The sequence below is a fragment of the Diplotaxodon limnothrissa genome, linkage group LG6 (assembly GCF_057381915.1).
Source record: "Diplotaxodon limnothrissa isolate DT_005_m linkage group LG6, D_limnothrissa_male_GT1.1, whole genome shotgun sequence".
Lineage (NCBI taxonomy): Eukaryota > Metazoa > Chordata > Actinopteri > Cichliformes > Cichlidae > Diplotaxodon > Diplotaxodon limnothrissa.
This window is the reverse complement of record NC_140601.1, coordinates 8,955,537-8,969,575: the sequence shown is the minus strand read 5'-3', so window position 1 is coordinate 8,969,575 and position 14,039 is coordinate 8,955,537. Positions and strand designations below refer to the sequence as shown.

The following is a 14,039-nucleotide window of genomic DNA, read 5'->3' as shown; positions in this document are numbered from 1 at the left end:
TTGTTTGTTTGGTTGCTGTGACCTATTGACCTCTTGTATTAATTCCCTCCTATCTTTCTATTGGTGTCTTTTATTATGGTGGTACAGCTTTTATCTTGCTATTACCCATGTGCTGTAGTCATTCTTATTGGTAGCTTTTATCTATGAACATAACTCCTTATTTTTTATTTTTTTTATCCGTTATCAATGTTTGAACCTTTTATTGTTTTATGTAAAGCACTTTGGTATGCCCAAGGCTTTTAAATGTGCTCTATAAATAAAGATTGTTGTTACTAAAGTGCTCTCCAGCATCTTCACAGCATTTGCTTGTCAGAACTCCTTCCATTAGGACTCTTAAGTTGTTCTTCTTTTTGGTATTAGCAGACTAATGTTAGCGCCAAACATCCTTCAGTTTGAAAGGTGGACTGAGACGTGCACAGCCAGGAAAGATTAAAGGCAATTTCAGGTTCATTTCAACTTGCTATTTTTCCCATTAATGTAGCAATTATTGTGTTCTTGTGGGTCTTTGCACTCTACACCCCCATTACTGAAAATTCAGAGAAACGAGGAGTTGCCCAAAACAGCATGTGAGCGTTCTGTATCAGGGGACCTGAGTACTATTTCCCCCAAAAATGTTTTTTTTAATAAATAAATAAAGCTTCAGAAAAACTGGAAATAAGTCATTTAACTTGTTAATGTGTGCTGGCACATGACTTCAATTTGAAGGGAGATGGCTCTGGGGAACTCCTCATTGTTTCACGTACACTTGTAGAAAGCCTAAGAGAGCGCGAGAACAGAGCAGGCAGCAGTGTCTCTGTCAAACACTCAGGGAGGAGCTGGTTTGTAGTGTGGGAAGGCTAAAGTGGGAAATAGTGTACTAAAACTATGCTCAGCTTATCATTATGGTTAAAGTATTGTGTTAAAGTATTTTGTGTTTTTACTGAGGCGCAAATCCATGACAGGCTAATACAGCTGTTAGATCCCAGTTACCCCAGTACTGAAACTCCAGACCGGCTCTGTTTAAAGGGTTTCTGATTCTGTGAGTGTCAGCACAGAAAATGTGCACTGGGGGCTTCATGACCTGGGTTTCTGTGTGTGAGCAGCTCCTGTAGGTGTAATCAGAGCTTCCTTTTTAAACAATCCATTTAAAAAACGCTGTAGCAACAATTACAGCGTTTTCAGCTAAATTTCAATTGGAATTTGAGTGTAAATAAGAAATGAATTTACTGTAAAGCTGTGAGCTGGATAACAGCTGTGAGAGGAGACAAGTATGCTTTGACAATAGACCTACTATCATTTTTATTATCGTATTTAATCTGCTTAATGGCAGGTCCACAGCACTCCAGTAGTCCCACGGGGGCCTCCGTGTTGCTGGCTGCTATTAATACTATAACAGTTGATTTGTAATTCTCAAAGCATTAACATAGACCGAGCACAGAGGACATGACCAACTTGTTGCTGTACATATCTCATCTGTGTTAATCCCCAAAATATATACTCACAGTCATGATTTACACCACGTTAGCTGAAGGACAGGCTTCCCATATTTTTATTTAGTGTGTTTCTTGTTTTGTTTCTGTCATTTGAGTTTTTGTAATGGTGAATTTTAAAGGTGCCAATTAGGGCTCTGGTTTCACTCAGTGGTTAAGCAGGCGACCACATGCCACAAGGCCAAGTCCAGCAGCCCAGGTCTTATAAAAGTGAGAAAAAGCCCTAAAAATAAACTAAAAAGAGATGAAGCTGCATGTAATGTACTGATGTGACGCTCCAGCCAAAACAGAATAGAATAATCCTTGAATTGTCCCACAAGGGGAAATTTGGGTGTAACAGCAGCAAGAAAGACACATATACAAACAAACAGGACACAAGACACAAAGACACAGAACAGAAACATACACAATTTTTACATATTGTGTATGTAAAAGTAACAAGTAATAATAACAAGTAATAAGTAATAATAATATCCATCCATCCATCCATTCGCTTCCGCTTATCCTTTTCAGGGTCGCGGGGGGCGCTGGAGCCTATCCCAGCTGTCATAGGGCGAAAGGCGGGGTACACCCTGGACAGGTCGCCAGTCTGTCGCAGGGCTAACACATAGGGACAGACAACCATTCACACTCACATTCACTCGCACATTCACACCTAGTGACAATTTAGATTAATCCATTAACCTATCCCCACAAGCTGCATGTCTTTGGACGGTGGGAGGAAGCCGGAGTACCCGGAGAGAACCCACGCAAACACGGGGAGAACATGCAAACTCCACACAGAAAGACCCCGGCCTGATGGAGGAATTGAACTCAGGACCTTCTTGCTGTGCGGCAACAGTGCTAACCACCGTGCCACCGTGCTGCCCCGTAATAATAATAATAACAAGTAATAATAAAAGGATTCTTGTTGGACACAGCTATGATAGGCTGGTGGTGTAAAACTGTCAAACTACCTTTTTTTTTTGTCCTGAGTGACACTAAGTTTCTTCTTCTTTTTTAAACGTATTTATTTATTTATTTTGAGGCAGAAAATGATGCCACCACAAAAATGCCAGAAATTTAAACTCCTGGTGAAGCCACTTGAGCCTGGCTTTAAAAGTGACCCATTCCTCACAGCTAATAGTAGCAAAAACAGCACCGACTGACCAGAAAAAATGTTTGTAAGCGTCGATAACTTGATGTGGTGTGGACACATAATGACAGCTGAGATAAGCAGCTGGAGTTGTTTGTCCTACAGTGATCATTGTAGTAAAATAGTAAAATAAATGCTCTGCCTGAAAGACTTTACTTGATACAGAATATAATGTAAAAGCGTTCCAGAATCTGGCTCTAGTTATATTTTCTGCGTCTCGCAAGTTTTGCTGTGAAATGACAGCAACACCGAAGTTGCTCCATCCCATGAAAGCATTTGACAGGTGTCAAATGATGTGGCTTACACCCATCTGCCACGCAACTTTTCTTTGAAAGTCAACTCTTCTCCCCCAAACTTTCCAAATGTCTTTTTGAGCCACTTCAGGGGCTTTTCACTTGCCCTTATGTCTGTCTTTCATTCCACCAGCTGGTAGTTTTCCCACAGTTTATACAAGATTCTTGATCTTCCCCACCCACCTCACTCGTTTCCTTTCTTTGTAGTTCAGGAGTTTTCCTACGACTGTGAGTTCCCATCTCGCTGTAACTAGAAGTTGATAGAACAATCAACCAGAAAAAACAACTGCATGACGTTCATACCTCGATTTCGACGAACATCTCTTCTTTATGTTTGGGCTTCTGTGTCCGGGCAGTTAGTAAAGCCGAAATGTGGAAGTGCCTGACATAAGAAGATTTGGCCAGACTGCTGAAGTAGCACATTGCACTGTCAGCAGTGCAGACTACTCTACATCTAAATGAAATTGTAAACTATTTTCCTCGAGTTTTATTCATAGACTTTTGCTCCAGTCACAGTGGTCAGCAAGATTCGGTGTCAACATGAAAGCTGATTAACGGCACAAACAAATAGGGTTTTCTTTTCATTATGGAATCTTTATTCTACTCCCACTTTGAAGTATGCTCATGATTTCTGCCTGGTCTTCTTTTAATAACTGCCTTTTATTTCTTTCCTTGTGTCCCTTCTAACCACAGTTTCGCTTACAAACCAACTGTTTTATTTTTTTAAGTCTCTTCTCCTGTCCAATATGAAATGAAATACCTGTTTGAGAAGCTAAGTAAGCAATTTGAATATCAAAGAGTGTGTGTGCCTGTGTACATCTGCTCACATCTGCATTTCCTCATCATTTCTCCCTTCATCTCCCCAGGTGGTGTCTATGGGTCTGTATTTGGGGGAAACTGCCTATCTGAGAAGCAGCTGGAACATTCTAGATGGTTTCTTGGTCTTCGTGTCTCTGATTGACATCGTAGTGTCCATGGCGGGTGGGGCTAAGATCCTCGGGGTTCTCCGTGTGCTCAGGTTGCTCAGGACACTCCGTCCTCTCAGGTTTGAAGGACTTTCAGTTATTTTTTCACATTTCCCCACTGCATGCCCCATCAGGATGGTTTCTAAAAAGGAAAAGGACAGTTTAGGAAAATATTTGCAATCTGAAGATCAATAATACTCACTTAGCTTAGTTAGCTTAGCATTAGGTAGCTTTACCTGAAACATTAAACCTGATCAACATTGTTCATAAAAAGGGACTGTATCTAGGAACGGTTGTGAGACCATTTCCAAACAATTTGGAATCATTTCCATCACCCAGTCACACAAGCACTTTTGCATCATTTTACTGCAAGAACGATTCACCAGGAGGAAGCAGTGTGAGAAACTGCAAAAAAACAAGAGCTACATCTCAGACTCAGGACTGAGAAATGCTTTAAAAAGAGTGGGACAAAATTCCTAATTAGTGATCTGAGAAACTGATAAAATAAGAGGTACAACACAAATGCTGCAGCAAGGGGGACTCAGGGCGACAGGTCCGAGGGGAGATATCATCACCCCCATCTGAGATTGGTTATCAAGTCCCAGTTGTTCCAAGGGTGGTGGAGAATGACCGAGCTAAGATCCTCTGGGACTTCCAGATACAGATGGACAAATTGGTGATGGCTAACCAGACATAGTAGTGCTGCACAACAGAAGAACATGGTCGTAGTGATAGACGTAGCGATACTGAATGACAACAACATCAGGAAGAAGGAACACAAGAAGCTGGAGAAGAACGAAGGGCCCAGAGAAGAGCTGGAGAAGATGTGGAAGGTAAAGGTAACAGTGACCCCCAAGCTGGACGAGTGGCTCCAACAGATCCCAGGAACAACATCCGAGATCTCCGTCCAGAAGAGCGCAGTCCTAGGAATGAATGAGAATATATATATATATATATATATATATATATATATATATATATATATATATATATATATATATATATATAGGGTCCTAAGGCTAGACCCCCTATGCTAAGCAAGCCTACCGCAGACATGAGCGAGACAGATAAATATGAAGGCATGCCGGCTCGGACGTCGCCCGGATCAACAAGGTCCGCGTCAGGTGTTGAGGAACCAGGGCACCCTGACGAAAAGTGGGCTACTGGAACAAGAAGGCATCGGTGGGCAAGAGACGAAAACAGGGCGTTGTTGGAATGCTACTATGCAAGTAACCCCGGCGGAAGGGGCTACATGAATAGGATGAGGGACCTATGGATTCTTCGATACCCAACATCCACAATGACGGCGAAACAACTAGTAGCTCAGTGTTCCAACATTCGAAAGAAGGGACTGCTCTCACAGCTAGAGATTGACGAGGTACAACACAAATGCTACGGCAAGGAGGAGTCAGGACGCCAGGTCAGGGGGGAGATATCATCACCCCCACCCGAGATTGGGTACATAGCCCCAAGTGCGATAGGAGAAGGATCGTTGAGTGCGAGAGGAACTGACCTGAAAAATAGGATCATGGCCAAGCTTGAAACCTGGATCCCGCGTAGCCGGTTACCAAGATTACGTGAAGTTCCCTCAGAAGGTCTGCTAGATGATGTTAACGCAGCACTACGGGCAATACCTACAACCACGATTACCGACACTAACAAGCTGATCTACAATACGGCAACAGTGATCAGTGAGATGCTTGGCTACAAGTTGAACAGCGACAAGGGGCAGTACCCTCCATGGAGAAGGAGGCTAGAGGGCAAGATCAAAGTAGCACGGAGGGAGGTTAGCCAACTAACGGAGTTGCAGAAAGGTGCGACAAATAAGGTGCCTAAGAAATACAGCAAGCTGTCCATACCTGAGGCCTTGGAAACTGCCAAGCAAAGACTCACAGCCTTGGCCAGCCGCTTGAGGAGGTACACCAGAGAGATAGAAGGCAGGAGAATAAACCAGCTGTTCTCCACAGAACCAGCAAAGGTGTACTCTCAGTGGCAAGGGAACAATAAGAGAACAGCACCACCAAGGCTGGAGACGGAGCAATACTGGAAGAGCATATGGGAGAAGGATGCAACCCATAACGGCAATGCTCAGTGGCTAGAGGATCTGAGGGCTGACCACAGCGACCTCCCTGAACAGGGTCCAGTAACCATCACAGTGGCAGATATCCAAGAAAGGGTCTCCAGTATGAAGAGTTGGACAGCACCAGGGCCCGACATGGTTCACGCCTACTGGCTGAAGAAGCTGACTGCACTCCACGAGCGTCTGGCAGCACAAATGAACCAGCTGCTAGTTAACGAGAGACACCCGGAATGGCTAACTGAAGGCCGGACGGTCCTGATCCCCAAGGACCCCAAGAAGGGACCGGTCCCCTCCAACTACCGACCAATAACCTGCCTCAGTACTACATGGAAGCTCCTGTCAGGCATCATATCGGCTAAGATGAACAGGCACATGGGTCAATACATGAGCGGGACACAGAAAGGAATTGGCAAGAATACCAGAGGCGCAAAACACCAGCTACTGGTAGACAGAACAATCAGCCGAGACTGCAAGACCAGACTGACCAACCTGTGCACTGCCTGGATTGATTACAAGAAGGCCTATGACTCAATGCCCCACAGCTGGATACTGGAATGCCTAGAATTGTACAAGATCAATGGGACCCTAAGAGCCTTCATCAGGAACTCAATGGGGATGTGGCGTACAACACTAGAGGCCAACTCCAAGCCCATAGCACAAGTCACCATCAAGTGCGGGATCTACCAAGGAGATGCTCTGTCCCCACTGCTGTTCTGCATAGGCCTGAACCCCCTCAGTGAGATCATTAACAAGACTGGCTACGGATACCGACTACAGAACGGAGCAGTTGTCAGCCACCTCCTGTACATGGATGACATCAAGCTGTATGCCAAGAGTGAACGAGACATCGATTCACTGATCCACACTACCAGGCTATACAGCAATGACATTGGAATGTCGTTCGGACTGGAGAAGTGTAGTCGGATGGTAACAAAGAGAGGGAAGGTAGTCAGAACTGAGGGGATTGAACTACCAGAAGGCAACATTGCAGACATAGAGGACAGTTACAAGTACTTGGGGATCCCACAGGCGAATGGGAACCATGAAGAGGCCGCTAGAAAAGCTGCAACCACCAAGTACCTGCAGAGGGTCAGGCAAGTCCTGAGGAGTCAGCTGAATGGTAAGAACAAGATCCGGGCCATCAACACGTACGCCCTGCCCGTGATCAGGTACCCTGCTGGGGTAATAGGCTGGCCAAAGGAGGAGATAGAAGCCACTGACATAAAGACAAGAAAGCTCCTTACCATGCATGGAGGGTTTCACCCCAAATCCAGCACCCTGAGGCTGTACGCTAAGCGGAAGGAAGGGGGCCGGGGACTGGTGAGTGTCAGCACCACAGTCCAGGATGAGACAACGAACATCCAAGAATACATTAGGAAGATGGCCCCAACTGACCGAGTGCTCAGTGAATACCTCAGGCAGCAGAAACCCAAGAAAGAGGAGGGAGACGAGGAACCATCATGGAAGGACAGGCCCCTGCACGGTATGTACCACCGGCAGATAGAGGAGGTGGCTGATATCCAGAAATCCTACCAGTGGCTGGACAAAGCTGGACTGAAAGACAGCACAGAGGCACTAATCATGGCAGCACAAGAACAAGCTCTGAGCACAAGATCCATAGAGGCTGGGGTCTATCACACCAGGCAAGACCCCAGGTGCAGGCTGTGTCAAGATGCCCCAGAGACAATCCAGCACATAACAGCAGGGTGCAAGATGCTAGCAGGCAAGGCATACATGGAACGCCATAACCAAGTGGCCGGCATAGTGTACAGGAACATCTGTGCCGAGTATAACCTGGAAGTCCCGAGGTCAAAATGGGAGATGCCCCCAAGGGTGGTGGAGAATGACCGAGCTAAGATCCTGTGGGACTTCCAGATACAGACGGACAAAATGGTGGTGGCTAACCAACCGGACATAGTGGTGGTAGACAAACAGAAGAAGATGGCCGTAGTGATCGATGTAGCGGTTCCGAATGACAGCAATATCAGGAAGAAGGAACACGAGAAGCTGGAGAAATACCAAGGGCTCAGAGAAGAGCTCGAGAGGATGTGGAGGGTGAAGGTAACGGTGGTCCCCGTGGTAATCGGAGCACTAGGTGCGGTGACTCCCAAGCTAGGCGAGTGGCTCCAGCAGATCCCAGGAACAACATCGGAGATCTCTGTCCAGAAGAGCGCAGTCCTGGGAACAGCTAAGATACTGCGCAGGACCCTCAAGCTCCCAGGCCTCTGGTAGAGGACCCGAGCTTGAAGGATAAACCGCCCGCAGGGGCGTGCTGGGTGTTTTTTTTTTGTTTTTTTATATATATATATATATATATATATATATATATATATATATATATATATATTATTAGGGGTGCAACGATACACAAAATTCACGGTTCGGTTCGGTTCGATACTTTGGTGTCACGGTTCGATATTTTTTCGATACAAAAAAATGTTCATGCCTTTTTAATTTGTCATTTATTAAAATTATAAATATATATTTTAACTCAAAAGTACAGTTTTTAAATTTAACCCTAACCCTTGTGCGTGTTTTTTATTTTGACAGCGAATGCGCACCTGCGGACCACTTATGTGCAGCCCTGGTTATTTAGCTCGTCATATTGCAGCCACAGAAATTCTTTTGTCCATGAAACCATAAAGCTGCACTTTCTTTTTGCCTTATAGTCTGATTTGTCATAACTTCTCCGTTTTGTGGTAAGCTTTTCTTTGGCTGTCACTTCTTCACCCTGACCTGTCTTATTTGGCTCAGCAGAACTAAAATATATATCTGTCTGTGAAGGTTCTCAGTCATCCAGGTCATCGTAGTCAAATATATATCCTGCTGCTTTTACACACGCACTCACATAAGCTCAGCGATTCTCTGCGTGATCAACCTCTCACATGTTTAAGCTTGCTGCGGGAGATTTCACTTGTCATGTTTGCATAGTAAGCTAACGATTAATAAGACGATGTCAGAGGAATTGGTGCACAAATTATCATCACTCACAGATCAGTGCTGTCGCTCTCTATACACAGTTCGCGCGATTGCAAAGTGAAAGCAAAAAAACAAGCGCAAATTCAAACGCGATTGCAATATGTCACATATTGACAGTGGCTCACCGATGCCAATGACATAATTACCCAGCTACATTTCTGAAAGAATGCAAAAGCATTGACATATATTTTTCCTTCCTACAATAGCCCGACGGGCAGGGAAGAGATAGATTTTGGTAAACCGACTGAAAAAATCGCTAGCCCCGGGACGTCGGGCTAGGGATATTGCAAGCCCTGTATCTGATTGAGGAATCACTCATCTTTGTAAAAGAGAGTTTATTACAGAGAAATGTCTCTTTCCAAAATAAAAGCTATACTATCCGCTTCTTCTGGGCTATATTCTCAGCAGCATAAGGAGAATCATGTGCTAACAGCTGTCTAAATGACTCGGCTAAAGTTAGTAGCATGCTTGCTTGTTTTTTTTCTGCTTCCACCTGTCTTTGCACTAGGATGATGTCGGGGTAAATGTGCAGTCATATTCGTTGTGTTCCCACTAGTGCTTTCAGGTTAATCTCGTTGAAATGACCTTAACGCCACAACACGGCAAATCTCCGTTAACGAGCTACCGCCGATCGCCCCGTGCATGGGGCTAGACGGCCAACACGTTAACGAGCTAACTGCGCTAACACACTAGTTCCCACCCATGTAATTGAGCATTGCGTGGCACATCCAACATACTGTTTTACTTTAGTCCATGACTCGCTTACCTTCAGGGTCATATGTCACATGAAAACCAAAATAATTCCAAACGCCAGATCTGAATGAGAGTGGGGGAGGTCCATGTTAAAAGGTGAGCTTAACTTCTGTCTCGCTAGCTTGCCCTGCGCTCTTCCTTCTGACGATGCTGTCTGTGTTGAGCGCTCAGTGAATCTGCGTTCGACTACTCCGCCTAGGCTGCACTGTCGAGCCTAGGCGGAGTAGTCGAACGCAGATTCACTGAGCGCTCAACACAGACAGCATCGTCAGAAGGAAAGTTGATAAAATAAATTACAAATTTTGTATTGTTCGATACATATGCGTACCGAACCGAAAGCACTGTATCGAACGGTTCAATATCGATACGAATATCGTTGCACCCCTAATATATATATATATATATATATACACGTTAACGCACCTGGAGTGCAGAATGACTCAAAATCCCAGAAATGTTCCTGTAAACGAGCGCACATTGCAAAGCATGTGTGCTGAATAGGTAATTGGGGGGGGGGGGCTGTAGCTCAGGTGGTAGAGCAGATCAGCTACTAACAGTTAGACTAAAAAGTTTAGAAAAGTACTTGTGTGATTGGGTGAATGAATTAGTTGTATAAAGCACTTTGAGTGCTCAGATAGAGTAGAAAAGCGCTATATAAGAATTGCGATTAATTACAGAAAATTGAAAGATTTTTGTTAATTTTTTTAATCTATTGACAGCACTAATATATATGAGAGAGAGAGAGAGAAGATTTGGCATGAATTCAGTTCCTTCTGAACTTGCTCATATTTGCGAACCATAAAACAGTTAATGTATCAGCCGTAGCACTCTGGACAACACAGGTGCAGTCATTCTCACACAGGACAGTGGATTAATGAAACGGCCTCCCCCTATCAGCAGTAAAGTGTTCTACTGTTCTACTGAAATAAAGTGTCTCTCTCTGACTGCTCTCCACACCTCCGCGCAGATTCATATATTAGGAAGGATGATAAATAAAAGTGAAGTCAAGTGTTTTATAAATGGATCTGTAATTCTGAACATGGAAAAGTGGTGACCCCCCACCCCACCCTCCAGCTGCACAGTGCAGGAATCAACTTCAGCAGCTGATGTTTGCTAGAATGTCAGATTAATGGCAGCATCTCAGTGAAACTGTTGGATAGCTTCATGGATAACCAGATAAACAGACTAAGATGTTAATGGCTTCTCCATAATTATCCCCGGATCCTGAAAACTGAAATTATCTCCTTGGGAGAAATGATCTTGAGAAATCAGACGTTTATTCTTATTTTAATTTTCTTTTGTCAGCTGGCGAGTTAAATTAATCTGTTTTCTTGAGATAACAAAATAGATTATTGGCAGTTTTTGGGATGCCAGCATAAAGAAAAGTGACTGAAATGACCGCAGTGTTTTAGACAAAAGCTCTGCAGTCACGTTGTTCTTTTTCTTTTTACTTTCGCTTCTAAAAGATGCTGTGTGTCGTTTTTTTTCTTCCTTCTTTCTTCATCTTTCCATCCCTCTCCACCTGTTTGTCCTACAGGGTGATCAGCAGAGCTCCAGGACTGAAGCTGGTGGTCGAGACCCTAATCACGTCCCTCAAGCCCATCGGCAACATTGTCCTCATCTGCTGTGCCTTTTTCATCATCTTTGGCATCCTTGGTGTTCAGGTAAACATATTCGTGTCCAAGTCCAAGTTGCCCTCCACCTAACATCTTCTGCCTTGCTATTTTTTTTTAAATCAGTAAGGGAATATCATCACAAAATCTAGTTTATCTTTTTAACTCTACAAGCAAGTTTGCAAGTATGGAAAATGTACAGCTGGCTCCTTTATATTTTCATATTTTCTTTTGCACCTGGTTGTCAATCCCACCCTGCTATTGCACACTTCATTTCATGTCATTCTCTCTGCATCTGCTGTTATGCATTCTTTTACCCACATCCCTCTTTGATGTTCAGTGTGAGTGAGAGTTAAAAACGTCTTTTCTCGGGAGGAAAACCACACTGTTGATATCAAGCGCTCGTGGAGTCTTCAATAAAGCTCCATGTATGCACTAGTTACAAACACTAATTGTGAAATTACTTCAAAAACCGAGTGAAAGAAGTGGCTATGCAGAGAAGGTTTTTTTTTCACTGCTCTGTCGTGATTTATCTTCATGTGCCTCTGCCTGTGTCTGTTTTCCTTCAAAGCTTTTCAAAGGAAAGTTCTACTACTGTGTGGGTCTCGATGTGAAGAATATCACCAATAAATCTGACTGCCTGGCTGCCAACTATCGATGGGTTCACCACAAATACAACTTTGACAACCTTGGACAGGTACGAGATAGAATACAGTGTATGCTTGGCATCCTGGCAGGGCTGTTTCCCACATATTACCCTAGAAGTACACACAAACTACACCGCACACAGAGACACTGTACTATGCTGTCGATCCTTTAAATGGTCTTAAAGCTGGAGAAAAAGCGACAGTTTGATTCATGAATGCGAAAAAAGAAATGTAAAGTGCCTTTTGCCCACAATAGAAGAGATGGTTTTCAGTTAGCTACAACATCCCATCGTACAACAAAAAGAGGTGGAGAATAACAGAGGAAGGACTCACACGGCTGACAATGCTAATTAATGTTTTTAATATTGTACCACTGATGTCTATTACATAATAGCAGTTCATGTTTGTTGCTCTGAGCACTAGGCGATTAAAGTACTTTGCTTCATGTCTGTGGTTTGATCTACTAACATCTTTTCTTTGTCTTTTTTTTTTTTTAATAAATGCCAGCTGTTAGATTTAGCCCATTATACTATTAGCGTTTTGTTTGGATGGGTCTAAATCAGGGGTCTCCAACTCCAGTCCTCGAGAGCTACGGTCCTGCAGCTTTGAGATGCATCCCCAGTCCAACACAGTGAATCAAATGATTGAATCATGAATGCGATGAAGTTTGGCAAAGGCCTGGTAACAAGCCATTCATTTGATTCAGGTGCATTGGATCAAGGATACATCTAAAAGCTGCAGGACAGTAGCTCTCGAGGACTGGAGTTGGAGACCCCTGCTTTGTTTATTCATGCTGTTGTTTGTGTCCCTTTCAGGCTCTTATGTCCCTGTTTGTGCTGGCATCAAAAGATGGCTGGGTCAACATCATGTACCATGGACTAGATGCAGTGGGAATTGACCAGCAGGTAATAAATAATATTACCGTAAATACCTATGCTCATGCTTGTGGTTATAGTAAAAAGAAAGTCTACACTCTTCTCACACCTAATGATGATCAGTTAGATGTGTTTGATTTGCAGCATCTTGCTGCTACTTATCATCTTAATTCCTGTGGAAGCAGAAAAGCTGTGCTTGTTTCAGCATTTTGAAATACTTTTATTTCACTTGTATTGACATACATATGGTATAATATATCAGGTTTTGCAGTTCACCTGACATTGTATTTACCTAATGCGAATGATCACATTCATTGTTTTATATCCAGATACTTAAAAGCTTTTTCTGTCTATCTATCTGTCTGTCTGTCAGTCATTCAGTCAGTCAGTCAGGTTCACTGTTCAGTGGTAGTAAACTAAGCAGAGTGGCCCACATGCCTGCCTAAATCTCCATCTACATACTCAAACCTCTTTGAGGGAATCCCACATTTCTTTAACAGATGGGATATAAAATTCCTCCTTCTGGTCTTCTGAATATTCAACCCAGTTGGATGTTCCCAGATCTCCTCCACAGGGACGTGTCTTAGTGTCGTCTGTTCATATCATTGCAATACTACAAATGTTTCCTGTAGGAGCAGCACCTTCTACATCACCTTCTCCTTCTGGATTTTATCATTGGAATCACATTTAACCCTTTCACACATAGTGGTCACTACAGTGGACAGCTGTTCAAAGGCTGCTTTCTTGTATTTGTGTCAGTGTTGATGGTATACCTGCACATAAACCACTACATTGGACACTGATGTGTCACTCCATACCAAATTCATAAGTCAAAACGTATGATGTCCACCTAAGTCAACATGTAACAAACTCTTTAAGAAGTACATGTTTAAAAAAATGAAGTTCAAAAATCTTTTTTCATGCTTAAAGATGAATAAAAATACTAACCAGATTGAGGTTGTCATGCATGAAACGGTTAAATGTGACGGCCCAGTCCTCTGAGATCCCTTTGTTAGTATATTTTATTTGAAGAGCTTTACTCCAATGTCCCTATTATGCTGTTTTTAAGTGCACTGCCTGTGTCTTTGCTATAATGCAAATACCCTTTTTTTTTTATTTAATTAACCCACACTCCCTCCAATGAATGTTATGTGAGCTGAATGTTGTTCATAACTAGTTTCACATAAGACTTTAAAATTATGATTGAAGGTGAGAGTTGAGCTATAATTG

The 14,039-nt window shown here is 43.3% G+C and overlaps 1 protein-coding gene across 2 annotated transcripts in view; it reads left to right on the top strand.

Moving 5' to 3' along the window:
* Positions 1-14,039, top strand: part of LOC146630072 (voltage-dependent T-type calcium channel subunit alpha-1I-like) — a 222,776-nt gene that overhangs the window by 151,879 nt on the left and 56,858 nt on the right. For both annotated transcript variants that reach the window (XM_085356770.1, XM_085356771.1), the window contains 4 exons: positions 3,764-3,942; positions 11,212-11,338; positions 11,859-11,984; positions 12,750-12,839. In XM_085356770.1, the coding sequence (XP_085212896.1) occupies positions 3,764-3,942; positions 11,212-11,338; positions 11,859-11,984; positions 12,750-12,839 (522 nt within the window). The remainder of the gene's footprint in view (positions 1-3,763; positions 3,943-11,211; positions 11,339-11,858; positions 11,985-12,749; positions 12,840-14,039) is intronic.